The sequence below is a fragment of the Dreissena polymorpha genome, chromosome 2 (assembly GCF_020536995.1).
Source record: "Dreissena polymorpha isolate Duluth1 chromosome 2, UMN_Dpol_1.0, whole genome shotgun sequence".
NCBI lineage: Eukaryota > Metazoa > Mollusca > Bivalvia > Myida > Dreissenidae > Dreissena > Dreissena polymorpha.
Genome location: NC_068356.1, coordinates 120,151,287 through 120,165,895, shown reverse-complemented (window position 1 = coordinate 120,165,895; position 14,609 = coordinate 120,151,287). Strand labels below are relative to the sequence as shown.

The following is a 14,609-nucleotide window of genomic DNA, read 5'->3' as shown; positions in this document are numbered from 1 at the left end:
TTTGTTATAATAAACCGTTAAAGCATCTTTTATTTGATCTATGCATTGAAAAGTAAAATACACACTTAATACAAGGTTATATCGACGGTATTTCACATAGTTGGCGATAATATACTACATTTAATCTTGAATATATGTACATTATATAAATAATGAATATAATGTTTCTGCATTTTATTGGTGTATGGACTGTCGGGGAAAATTAAGCGTCATTTGTATTCACATCGGCTCGATCTGTGTTTCCAATCAGAACACAAAGAGTTAGTGAACGTAAAATAATTATTAGTACTCCGCGTTACGTCGTAAGGCGGAGTACTTTTGTCCTGGCGGACATGAGAAAACAAACCGGTTTTGCAAGTTTGTTTGTGCATGGCTATTTATAGAAATAAATAGCGTTCGATTTCAGTTCTAGCGAAGGCGTTTACGTGGCAACATCAAATTCAAATTCATGTTGTTGTTGTATACAAGATTACGTGTGTATATTTATGCAAACGATTTTTTATTTTTTTTTCTTTCTTTTTTTTTTTCTTTTTTTTTGTCTCTCGCAAATTGCACAACATAGTTGTTGTTTATGTTTGTTTGAAGCAAAGTTAGGACATAATAGTTATTTAAAGGGGCCTTTTCACGTTTCGGGTAATTTACAAAAATTAAAAAAAGTTGTTTCAGATTCGCAAATTTTCGTTTCAGTTATGATATTTGTGAGGAAACAGGAATACTGAATATTTACCATGCTCTAAAATATCCATTATATGCAACTTTCGACGATTTAAAAACCTAAAAATTATAAAGCGTTGCAACGCAAAACGATTGAATAATTTGGAGAGTTCTGTTGTTGTCGTTATATTTTGTGAAACTACGAGGATTGCTTATATAAAGTATATAAAATACATCTCTCATTGTATAAGCATGGATGGCCGAGTGGTCTAAGCGGTAGTCTTTTACTCCGGGACTATAGGAGTCAGTGGTTCGAGCCCAGTTGAGGGTTACTTTTTCCTTTTTTTAATTTTTTTATTCTTGTGTTTTACTGGAGCTTTTTAGATCAAATGTTAACATTTATCTATATAAAGCATTAAATGACAAACTTCAATACATGCCAAAATCTGTGAAAAGGTCCCTTTAAGTATGGATATTGATGGGGTCGTTTTGCAAAACCAACAATATTGCAGCCACAAAACAAACAAACAAAAAACAACGTCCATGAAGGATTCATACATTGCCATGATAATATTTTGGTGGTTTGTTAATGTGAATATTTTTTTTATAGTAAACCGTTCACGAAATAGGTGCTGTTGCTGCAAGCATGATGTTATTGTTGTAAAATAAATCGATTTGAGGTCTTAATAAAAGGAATTAAAATCTCCCATTGAAGAACAAAAATTCAGTTAATAGACTTTTGAAAATTGACTCTCGTTTGTTTACAGAATTAACCATGAACACGAGTTGTAAAAAATCAAATATCAAATCATGTAATAACTCTTAGACATCAATAATAAAGGAACAATTAAACTTATATTAGCACTTACGTTAGCTAACTGCTTTACTCTCATTCTAAGGTTAAACAGGTTTCGCGTGCTTTGAGTTTTTATTTAGGCAATACGCGTTGATCTTGAAATTTCATGCATAGAACCAATTACGCGAATCTTATGACAAGATCATATAAAATTTAACAAGACTGGGAAATATTTTGCAAGAGCTCGATATATTATCATGTGTGATTAATTTTTGCCAGTTAACGGGGAATATAGGTTTTTAATATGACATTAGTGTGCGCACTTCGAGATAATGAGTGTGTCTCGTGGATCAATTTGACTTAATTTTTCACCAGGCATTTTTGTTAATTACTTGCAAGTCGTATCTAGTATCAAAGTCTGATAATTTGCAAGTGTTCTCACGGAATGTTTGCTGGTTTGTATCGTAATTATATCGATGGAACTCGATCGTTATGTCATGTTGTGATAAGTCGCATTTAATACAAACACATATTCAAAGCACAGGAGGGAAGCCCATATTTTTATATATGCTATATATGCTCTATTATAGCACACAGGTGGAAGTAACGTACCCTGGTTAGTATTTTTTTAGGAGCCCAATATATTCAAATAAATATATAAAATCATGTTTAATGAGAAAAAAATTGACAAAGAGCCATGAAAAAATCCCCACCCTCTGATATTGGAATCCAATATCAGAGGTTTTTTTTTTTCATGGCTCTTTGTAAAAGAAAATTCTCATTAAACATGATTTTATATATTTATTTGAATATATTGGGCTCCTAAAAAAAATGCTATCCTGGGTACGTTACTTCCACCTGTGTTATAGCATATATATAAAAAATATATGGTCTTCCTTCATGTTATTTTAAGCACGTTCTCTTATGACCGAGTGTTAGTGACAAATTCAATCTTATCGGACCATATCTGAACAGCAACGCCCTATGTTATCTTAAAATATCGAACATATAAAGTTACCTGATTATAAGTGAATATTATGATTATTGTGTACCTAAGTGTAGAGGTAATAACTCTCTTTATATCAATACAAATACGTACACTTGAATTAAATTATTCGTGTTTTCAATGTATAAAGGAAAAACGAACAACAGGAAAACCTATATAAGTTGAAGCTATGAAGTCAGTGTACGTTCATCCGCCATGTACAGCAATGTGTTAACGTAGTCTCGAATTAAAAAAAAGTACATACATTTTGTGATTTTTGACCTAAGTGATAAAATAGCACATGCACACCTTCATATCATTTACTGGAAAATGTACTATTTCCCAAAATGCTTGTCACATTTTCTTTTTAAAATAGTTGCCCAAACTGCGAAGGCTTATCTGGGACGACACTTTACTCACATGCATTAAACCATGTTTTCCCAGAACGATGCTCATTTAAACTCGTTAACAGTTGGAATGTTCAGTTCATAAGCTATTTCGGTTCAACACTTCGTGTGGAGCTTTACAAACATGTATCGATTCCCAAGTGCTAGCACAAACAGAATGGTTTTGGCATTGATAAGCCATGTTTAACATTGACCATAAATGCTCACTTTTGGCCTTCCTCATTGCTTCGATCGATTATCAATTTTTGTCTTTTACCATCAAACCTCAATCATCTCCTATATCTTAGCGATCGATTTACCTTTCCGATCACAAACTGGCGTTTGGAAAAGCCCGTCTCAGACATTAAAATACTAATGGCATTGCAATCATTATAATCCTAGTAAGGCCAACATTTTTAAATAAATTGATCTACGGGATTTTTTTTATACAAATAGGGTCGGGGGTCGATGTAAAAAATATAAATTAAAGAAATAAAATCACAGAGTCGGCAAAAAAAGGTTCAAAGTTGTCAATTTATTTTTATTTTTATAAACCAACTTTTTACGTTACTTTTTAACTATATATCTTATTTATGAAAACAGTTAGTCACTAAAAGCAATAGAAAATAATAGTGTTATTAATGCATTTGTCAATAACATTTCTGTTTAATCTTAATTCTTGTGGAATGTCTTCGTTGTCTGCTATTGAATAAAAAATTGTACATTAAAACATTATTATAATTAATCAGTCTGTGTTTTTTTTATCAAATAAAGTGTAATCTGGCACTTTTTTGTTTTATTGTTTAATGTCCTGCTTAATAAACCTTTCTTGAGTAGAAATCAATGTTGAATACTAGTAGCATTCATCAAAAAAAAAGAGTCAAACACAAGACAACTTTAAACTGTCAAATTAAAAAGAACCTAAAATGTCATTTACATAAACGCAACAGTAGAACACTATAATTATGTATGTTTCTGACTAGACTGTTATAATATGAGGAACGCTTAACAGTATAACACCATATTAGTGTTTTTCCCAGGAGGGCAAAGGGGCATGGTGTATTACTTTCAAAAAAGGCATTCTAACGCACAGTTTATGCACAAAAGGGCAAAAAAACGTTCTCTGGATACCTGGTTTTGAGAGAAACATTAAATCACATTAGAGGCAGTTAAGGGAAAAACATAAAAATATAACAAGCAAATTGTATAGGTCCCTGGTTAAAATGATTTAATCGACAGTAACGCATCTCTACGTAAAACTGTATAATATGTCCATCTAATACGCGATTCGCATTTAATTCAATATTCTTAATGTTTGACTTGACCATGTAATTTGCGACAATTTCTATTTTGAAATAATGCCGCGGACGCTGTTCATTATTATTGTTGTCAACCCAAACTTTCGAGCACGCCATTTTGCATGCCCAAACAAAGCTTTTACTTTAACATAAATACGATTGGTTTATTCTATTTTAAACAGCCAATGATATTTGCCGATAGTACAAATACGGATCCGATAAAACGCTTGCGAATATAAATTTTGATTTTTGTCGTCGACAGTTTTATTTTTTCACGCGGGACTTAAACACTGTGGGCGGAATTTATGAAAATAAAATTGCCAATATATACTTTTATTTTTAGTTCATTTTGACATAAAATACGGTCGGCGCTCCCGTAAATTAATTTATTAGAAAATGTCGGCCTCAGCGATCACCTTTTTGCATACACCCACTCATTCTCGTTGGAAGTTGCAGGGGTATTGCGTTCCACGCATTTCGAACATGTTATGGCAAATGTTTTCATAATTTTATCACAAAGGGCGTATTTTCAGATCGGACAAAATGCACTAAACCGATATGCATATGGCACACTGTACCCACGTTGTGAACGAAACGAACATAAACCTCAATCATGTGAACATATATCACATTCAAGTTCCTTACAGAACGCTGCAAATTACAACTAGGACAAGCTGACGGGGATACAAGCACATACGAACGTAGGTTATTTTTAATGAGATTTCACGCAAAGAGAACCTCTATTGTGACAAAACAGTCTAGTTGACCGCAGGTGAGTTATAATATGATTGCTGATTTTGTGTAGAAGTCTCAAAGTTCGTCACGAATACGTAACTCATTTTAGAACTGATGCGTTTTAATGACATTTAGTGTTACGATAAATGCTTACTGATGTCAATAGCTACTACACCATACAATGAAAGAACCAACAGTGCATTAGTCATTCATATTTTCTTAAGGTAAACGTACAATTTTAACATAGTATAAATAAAAAAGTGATTTTAAATGATCAAAATATAGAATATATAAATACTATAACAATATTCAATGAAAAATACATAAACAACATTACAAAAAATCATGTCAATCAAGTACACAACTGCACTCAATAGGCCTTTTTTACTGCATCCTTTGCCTTGATACACAGTGGGTCCAATTCACCATCTGAACCTGCAGAAGGATTAAATAAGCCTTAGCAACGTACATTTACATTTATATTTAACAAGACATGTTTCCCTAGGGCAAGTTTACTGATAGTTATAGCTCAGAAAAGATATTTAAGGCAAAAGTTGACCTTTGACCTCTAAAGATGACCTTTAACTCTGAGGTGACAGACATATTTGTTTAACTCAAAATGCCAATATCTCATGAGGGTCATAGAGGGTAAGTATTTAAAAGTAACAAGATGACTGACAACATCAATGCTACACGAGCTGTTTTCTTGCCAAAAATGACCTTTGAACTCTAATTGTGACCTTCACCCCTGAGGTAGTGAGACAATTGGTACACACAACAAGTTGTCTTGTGATGGATTGAATTTTCGCCAAGTAATTTAATTTTTAACTAAATGGATTCATTGCAAAAGTAGGGCTGAGACAGGAATGTCTTGTATGGCCATATTTTACCTCACAGTGTGATCTTCACTTCTAAGGAAGGGAGATAATCATCACATGTGACATGTGGTCCTATGATGGTTTACATATGTGTCAAGTTATTTCAAAATAATGGGAAAATTATGGCTTATACATACAATTTCAAGATTTTTTATTTCCAAATTTGAACTTTGACTTTTAAAAATGTGAACTTGACCTTTGATGTAGGTTGGCAGGTATAATATGCATCAATACATGGCAAACCTTTGCCTGAGACATACAATTTCGCACAGACATAAAGACAGACATATGTAAAAATAGACAATGCTACTTTAATACAGCAACTTCTTAAATAGGGATGCAAAAAGACAGAAAATAGTTAAATATGCCCTGCAGGTCAATGGTGCAGTATATATAGGTATAAGCAGCCTGTCCTGGACGGCTATAAGAAAATAGTTCAGTATATATGAGGTAACGATTTCAAAGAAGAGTTCAATGCATGTTTAAAAAGAAGCTTGTGAATAGCATGGGGCCAAAATGACCCACATGTGTACATCTGTGTATATTAGAAATTATTGGTTTTAATACTGGATTTTCCAGCCAGGTAATGACATCAAGAGCCATGGGAAACTTTACCAATTTCCTAAGGACCTCTGAAAGCAAGTGACCAATAGTATCATGCTTCACTGAAGAATTGGCCAATGCTAAATTTCCCCACTGATTGAATTATGGAAAGATAAAGAGAATCCAAAACATCACATCTATATACAAAATAATAGCTCTTACCATAGTCTAAATCCTTTATATCACAGGTAAAAACTGTTTCTCCATTCACTGACAATTCAACTGTGTTTGGATCTTCAATTTTAACTAGCTTTACAGAATGGCCATTTTTGGTAAGAATGGCTGAAATATAAAGAACATCCACTTATTCTGGAAAGAAAACAGTAAGCACAAAATAACATGAATTTCTCTTATGTTGCATGGGTGCATAATTATGTGTCAATAAAAATGAGCTACAATTATTACCTTATGAAATCAATTGAAGCAACGTCACGAGCTTTCTTCATTATAATAAGAAAACAAAACGGTTCATTGGACATTGCACTTGACTACCATTATGCCAGAGTCTAGGGTTAATGCCAGGCGCCTTTATTACTGAACCATAATAACCATGTTAAATATAGATATAAAAAGGGAGAATTCTGCATTATTCAATGTTCAGAGCTATGGGACTTAGTCTATGAACAAAAAATAAGACATGCATGAATTTACAAGAACTGTTGAAAGCGGGGAAAATGTGGTCTATCAACAGCTTCAGTTGAAGCACCCCACATTAACTAATGTCAATAAGGAATGAAAACAAATAATGAATGGTACATATTTTGTATAGCTATATTATAATTTATAATTGTACATGTATATGCATTTCAAACACTTGATTTGGTGAGTTGCTCTCAAAGTAATGTACCTTGCAATCCTCTAAGTCTGGAGTCTCTGTAGTCAACAACACCAGCAGCCTCATACGGCCCATACTTGATGAAAACTTTTGCATTTGACGGCATTTTTTCTGAAATTAAAAGCATACAATTCTTTTTTTAACAAGCTTTGAGGTGGTAGGGGCTTCTCTCCTTAAATAGAAGTTCAAAAAGTGTAAATGATGTGCATGGAGCATGTCATCACATTTTCTTCACAGTATGTCATTTAAAGGAAAACTCCACATTCTTAGTATGGGAACCATACAAAAGTAACCAACTCTAAAATACCAATTTGATGAACAGATTTTCTGGTCAGTCAGCCCTATTATTTGGTAAAAATTGCTTGCATCTGGTAGTCACCTTATGAGACTATGTCATTGTTTTACTATTTAATATGTTGATCATATTGTTAGCAACTGGATCTCTTAATGAAGAGATACTTTCTTCTATTTTGGGGAAAGCACCCAAAAAGAAGTTTATTAATATGGAATTGTGAATTTCTACATTTTGCAAAACTTAAATCATGAAATGACTTTCTTGGCAGGCCTTTTCCTGGCGTATCTACATGTCTATGAACCCAATCCCAAAGCAAAATTGGAAAAATAATTCAAAATTTGATTTTTTTCCCCTATTTCCCCCAAAAAATTCTTTTTCAAAGAAGTGTCTATCGCTTATTATAGTTTAATTTTAATACGATTACATTAAACAAGTATAGAGCTATAATTTATATGATTTTGCTATTCTATTTTAAATTATAATAAAGAGTAATATAAAATTAGTGTTTCCCGAATAAGTGGACTTTTCACGCACAAAATTCCTAATCCCAAATATGGCCATTAAAAGGCCTTTAAAGATTGCATGGGTCTGATATGACTTTTAATATGATATTTTTCTATATCACTGTTGAACTGTTGTTTACTCAGATTATTCTGGACAGATAATCACAAATAGGTCAGATTTATCTTATGGGGGAAAAAACAGTTGATTAATTTTTTGGTTAATGCCTGTGTAAAATCCATTTTAAGCAGTTGTATAAGTTACTTTATAAGAAAAAAATATTGACAAATATTTTGCTAACAGCATGTTGTCACCTTTCAACTTATTTCATTCTGACATTTTCTGACAAAATTCAGGCTGTCTTACATAAAGCAGAAGAAATTCAGACTGTTTTAAAACTGTTCCTCGCAGTGAGATAATGCTTCAAAAATAAATAGTAACGGTGGATAGAGTCGGACAGTCAATTGTCATAATCCAATTGCAAAGTTTACACAGAAAAAAAATTAATTGGGACACAGTCTCACATCCCGCACCTGCTGTATGAAATTTACAATGACATGGTGATTCAATTTAAAAGAGACTTACTAGTCAGAAAATACATGTTATCACATCAGTTTTTTATTCATTTGTCCTGTAGGACAAGAGCTTTAGGGAAATTTACTCCACCTTTTAAGATAACACTATTTAAATTAACGAATATAAGTGCAGTTTTTTTTGTTTTGTGGGGGATGGGGCCTTTAGCCCTTATGTGGGGGAAATTTTACGCGAGATTTTCCACTTTGGGGGATTTGTTTACTTACTCTCTCATTATTACATTTGTACATGCTTGCACTTTATTCATTGCTTTCTTCATAATTTAGTACGTTTGACAAGATTAAATTGAAATAGAATTGAGATATTATAATCATGAGACCACAGCTTTCTAGTACAAAAAAAAAAAAAAAAATTATTTTTTTTTTTTGGGGGGGGAATTTTTGGTCAGGAAAGGGGAAAAAACCAGTCTAGTTCGGTTGGGGAAGATGCCGATATTCGGCGTCTGTTATACAAGGTAAAAACCCCTGATGAGTGGATAAGTAGTATCTTTGTCCCCAGCATTTATCTAATGTATATATGAAGTTTGACAATTAATACTGAATAAGGTAAAATAGATTCATGCATATATAATCTCAAAATTAAAATCAATTTGACCACACAACTGTGTATCTGTTGGCATTTCAGAGCTCCAGATAAGGGTTGTATTTTCGTAATTTAGATTTATTTTCGAGTCTGTTACGTATTTATTTTGAAATCTGGTCGTTCAATTAAGAATTACAAAATCAAGTTACGAATATTATTTTACATTGGTTTGTATAGATTTTTATTTATTTCTTTTGCATATTAAAGATAATTTTCTATCAACTCGGCGTGCACAGTCTATCTGTCAAAAAAAAGGTTGCGCCCAGAGGAGGTCCTAAAAAAATGCAAAGCGTGCAAAACAATACGCTTTGAACATATTGTACGCAAAGTGAGCCATTTAGAAAAGTTAGAAAATAATTAATTTCCAAAAATTAGTAGTAATGTTAAGAATAAAATTTCAGAGTTAAGAATTCTTTTTGAAAATCTGGTAGTACCGTTAAGAATTTCACAAAACCTTATCTGGAGCTCTGTATTTAAAAAAAAATCTCCGCCAAAATGAAATTGTGTCAATTACTTTTCATGCTTATAATGCCCAATTAAAAGAACAAATTCAAAAAACATGCATCAATGACAAGAAATGTAAATTTTTTTATGAGAAAAGCATCAAAATTATGTCAATTTACTTGTAAGAGTGATGTCTTATTTAAAGTTCACATAATACAGTGTTGTATTACCAAAAATCAATATGACTTTATGCTTTTATTTGCCTTCACTTAGAATTATACATACAACATAGTAATGTGATATATTTGCTTGTGCCTTATTGTCTGAGGTTCACAATGTGTGTCTTTCCTTTTATAGTGACCTTTTTGTTTTGATATTGATTGGCAACACATTTTCTCTGCTTAAATTGGGATATGCATAGTAAGGAAATATTAATTATTTGTTAAATTGTAACATCAATGATTTCAGCAACAAAACAAACATTCCAAAATACTAACGTTAAAAGACATATTCTCACCTATCATCACTACATAATATATACCTCTTGAGTTGTGAGTAATTCGTAAAGTCTAAAAGATGTTACATCACAAATATTTTATAACTATATTAATACTATGAATAATTATACACATAATTATTAACCTTTAGGCTTTATATTTGATTTTTTTTCCAATGTTTATTGTCTGTTCAAACAAATTGTTTTAATTTGAAACACTATATGATCAATCAATAAACATATTATAGAGTTGTGATGAATTACTATATTTAATGTGTTTTTTGTCGCATTTTTGATGATGACTGTCTCAAAACTTTATAACTTAACAAACTGCATCATTTGCAAACGAAAAAAGTGATTTCACGCAATCTCTATACCCATGACTCAAAAAAACAACCATAAAATAAATGCAGTTTTCAGTTGTGCCTTTATTTATGGATTGGGCACAGGGAAAATTATCAAACTTACAAACAAAAAATAACTATATTAATGTAAGATTTTTTTAAGTGGTTATGCATGATTTCGCCTAGATAAACCAACTTTATTAGCAAGAAACACGTTGGCAACGAATTAAGGACCGCCGATAATAAAAACAAAAGAAAACTCAATACATAAAAATCCTTCGTAAGTCTTAAGCCGCGAAAACATATTGTTTTACGCAATTTCGTGTGATTTGTGAACTGATTTGAGGCCAACTTATCACTTGAAATATAACGCACATGTAACATACGAATTATACAATATTCGTATTTAAGACAATGATGTACATTCATTAAACCAACCTAAAAAATAATACAGTGAAAAGCGTCTGGTTACTATGCAAAGTGTCCACAAATTAAATTGGTTGTATTAATTTTAAAATTAAGGTTAGATATCAGTAAATGGTTGGTTGACTGATTCGAGCGTATTTCGTTTCAAATCCCCGCTATTACAAACTACACGACTGTCGATTCAAATTTTGCTTTTATTCGATTATTATTTACTTTATGTTTTGTATTATATCTTTTTTTGTGAACGCCTTGTATCAAATTGAAAATACAAATCTTGTCTGTTTTCTTTTCTAAGAATGCGATAACAATAAGAAAATGCAACCGTCTGTGTCAATAAGGTTTTGCCCTTTCTTATATATTACTTAATGTATCGCAATACTATTTCCGTAGGCAGACTAAATAGTGTTAGCAATAAATATTTAGTAACCAACGTTACATAGAAGGTAGAATGTTTGGGTTTCTAGTAGATTTTCAGCTAGTTTTTCGGCCTTTTGCACGCGCAATAATATTGCAATTGCTCCCCGCACTTCTTTAACCTACGTAACAATGTACAATTAAAGCTAAAAGTAAATTTCCGTTTTAGTCTGGCTGATATTATAAATACATTTTTGTATGATTAAACTTTAGACTTACAGAAAAATATTGTATATATGTACGGAGTTAAATATATATAAGAATTGATGTTTGCATGTAGAGCTACTTCACATTGTTTTCTCTATATTTGATGACTTGTATAATATGTAAGACATTTCCCACGCATCATACCAGCATTATTTAATTTATATAATTCATTCCACTTCCTCTTTTTATTTTTATTCTTATTTTTATTTTCCGTCTTCGTAATATTTAATGTTTTATTTTAAAGTCAATATTAATCAGTTTCGATTGATCAAATATATGTCAGTAAAATTGCACGATTTGTTCATCCCCAGCTGACAAAGACTATATCCATATTCAATTCACCTAAACGGTGCATCTCATAACTTGGCATCCAGTGGAATGCACCAAAATGTCGCATACATAAACCGTTTATAGGCCACAACCACAAAATGCTCATGCATACCAGACGCGGAAAGGACCACAGAAGGATTTACAGGGAGTTATTGTATACCAGACGAGGAAAGGGCCACTGAGGAATTTACATGGAGTTATTGTATACCAGACGAAGAAAGGACCACATAGGGATTTACAGAGAGTTAGTGTATACCAGACGAGGAAAGGACCACAGAGGAATTTAAAGAGGGATTGGCAGAGAGTTAGTGTATACCAGACGAGGAAAGGACCACAGAGGGATTTACAGAGAGTTAGTGTATACCAGACGAGGAAAGGACCACAGAGGGATTAACCGAAAGTAAGTGTATACCAGACGAGGAAAGGACCACAGAGGGATTTACCGAAAGTTAGTGTATACCAGACGAGGAAAGGACCACAGAGGGATTTACCGAAAGTTAGTGTATACCAGACGAGGAAAGGACCACAGAGGGATTAACAAAGAGTTATTCAGCCGAGAAAAGGACCACAGAGGGCTGAGGGATTAATAGAGTTAGTGTATACCAGACGAGGAAAGGGCCACAGAGGGATTTACAGAGAGTTAGTGTATACCAGACGAGGACAGGACCACAGAGGGATTTATATAGTAAGGGTATACGAGACGAGGAAAGGACCACAGAGGGATTTACAGAGAGTAAGTGTTTACCAGACGAGGAATGGACCACAGAGGGATTTACCGAGAGTTAGTGTATACCAGACGAGGAAAAGACCACAGAGGGATTTATAGAGTTAGTGTATACAAGACGAGGAAAAGACCACAGAGGGATTTACAGGAGTTAGTGTAAACCAGACGAGGAAAGGACCACAGAGGGATTTATATAGTAAGGGTATACTAGACGAGGAAAGGACCACAGAGGGATTTACAGAGAGTTAGTGTTTACTAGACGAGGAATGGACCACAGAGGGATTTACCGAGAGTTAGTGTATACCAGACGAGCAAAGGACCACAGAGGGATTTATAGAGTTATTGTATACAAGACGAGGAAAAGACCACAGAGGGATTTACAGGAGTTAGTGTAAACCAGACGAGAAAAGGACCACAGAGGGATTTACAGAGAGTTAGTGTATACCAGACGAGAAAAGGACCACAGAGGGATTTACCGAGAGTTAGTGTATACCAGACGAGGAAAAGACCACAGAGGTATTTATAGAGTTAGTGTATACCAGACGAGGAAAAGACCACAGAGGGATTTTTAGGAGTTAGTGTATACAAGACGAGGAAAAGACCACAGAGGGATTTACAGGAGTTAGTGTATACAAGACGAGGAAAAGACCACAGAGGGATTTACAGGAGTTAGTGTATACAAGACGAGGAAAGGACCACAGAGGGATTTACCGAGAGTTAGTGTATACCAGACGAGGAAAGGACCACAGAGGGATTTACAGGAGTTAGTGAATCATATGCAGTAGACCGTAGATTAAATAGTTTCTTATTTCTTCATTTGTCAAAACGTGCATGTTTTAATATTGTGGTTACATGATACAATATTTATTTCCATAAAATGGCAGGTCCTTTGAACAATGTAAAAACCAAAGGAACATAACTTGATCTAGCGTAGCGATATAGATATATTATATATATATATATAGAGATAGAGAGATATGATAAGATATAGATAGGATAAGAGATATATAATAAAATAAACTAGATAACTATAGATAACAATAATATTATATATATAGAGATATATAGAGTTATATATAGAAGTTTCTATCTATATATGTTCTAATATATATCTATTATATTATATATATCTTATATTATCTTCTATAGTTATATATATCTATATATATATATGATATCTATATAGTTATATACTCAAATGTACATAATCCAGATTCCCGATTGTTAATATATATAATAAAAGTAACACACGTGTCTGGGATTTTAAATATATATTGATAATTTAGCAACGGCGTTTCGCATAGCTCATCAGGGCATAATACAATATATTACAACGTCAAAATGTCATGGAGATAACGTCATATCAATTATGACGTCATAACGTCAATAATATTAAATGAAATTTAATTTGGGTTTAAATACATGTATAAAATGTTGTTCTTTTGCTAACCTAGCTGAAATATTGTTCGAAAATAGCTTATAAAATGGAAATATTTTAAATTTTGGTTCATTATGTGAACATTCATCTAAATGTTTACTTAAAGGCATCTGTCTTGTTGAGGGGTCTCGCATTTGTTGTTCATGGACAGATCGCCTATTTCTAAGTTTTTCGCCAGTTTGGCCTATATAATATTGTTTGCATCCATTGCATACTAATACATAAATCACATTTTGTATATCACATGACATATTAGTTTTTATTTTGAACATTTTGCCATTAAAATCAAAAGAATTCCCTTAAAACTTTGACGTTGTAATATATTGTATTATGCCCTGATGAGCTATGCGAAACGCGTTGGCTAAATCAATATATATTTAAAATCCCAGACACGAGTTTTTACTTTTATTATATATATATATATATATATATATATATATATATATATATATATATAATATGATAATTATCTCCCATGTTATTCTAATAGTGCATATACAATGAAGTATAAGCAATCGCGACCATGTGTGTTTTAGTGTCATGTGTGAGGCACATAGTGTCATGTGTGAGGCACATAGTGTCATGTGTGAGGCACATAGTGTCATGTGTGAGGCACATAGTGTCATGTGTGAGGCACATAGTGT

At 32.7% G+C, this 14,609-nt stretch overlaps 1 protein-coding gene across 1 annotated transcript; it reads right to left on the bottom strand.

Moving 5' to 3' along the window:
- Window positions 1-5,055: 5,055 nt before the first annotated feature.
- Window positions 5,056-10,967, bottom strand: LOC127870415 (UPF0728 protein-like). Its single transcript, XM_052413016.1, has 4 exons — window positions 10,865-10,967; window positions 7,183-7,281; window positions 6,498-6,617; window positions 5,056-5,289 (listed from the first exon to the last, which is right to left on the bottom strand). The coding sequence occupies exons 2-4, from the start codon at window positions 7,274-7,276 to the stop codon at window positions 5,225-5,227; spliced, it is 279 nt and encodes a 92-aa protein (XP_052268976.1). The 5' UTR covers window positions 7,277-7,281; window positions 10,865-10,967; the 3' UTR covers window positions 5,056-5,224.
- Between the last annotated feature and the right edge of the window lie 3,642 nt (window positions 10,968-14,609).

Excerpts from the sequence above, each read along its gene's own strand:
- LOC127870415 (XM_052413016.1), bottom strand. The coding sequence starts at position 7,276 with ATGCCGTCAAATGCAAAAGTTTTCATCAAGTATGGGCCGTATGAGGCT. Across the intron at positions 6,618-7,182 it reads CAGACTTAGAGGATTGCAAG|CCATTCTTACCAAAAATGGC; the intron begins GTACATTACTTT and ends TTTATATTTCAG. Across the intron at positions 5,290-6,497 it reads TATAAAGGATTTAGACTATG|GTTCAGATGGTGAATTGGAC; the intron begins GTAAGAGCTATT and ends ATCCTTCTGCAG.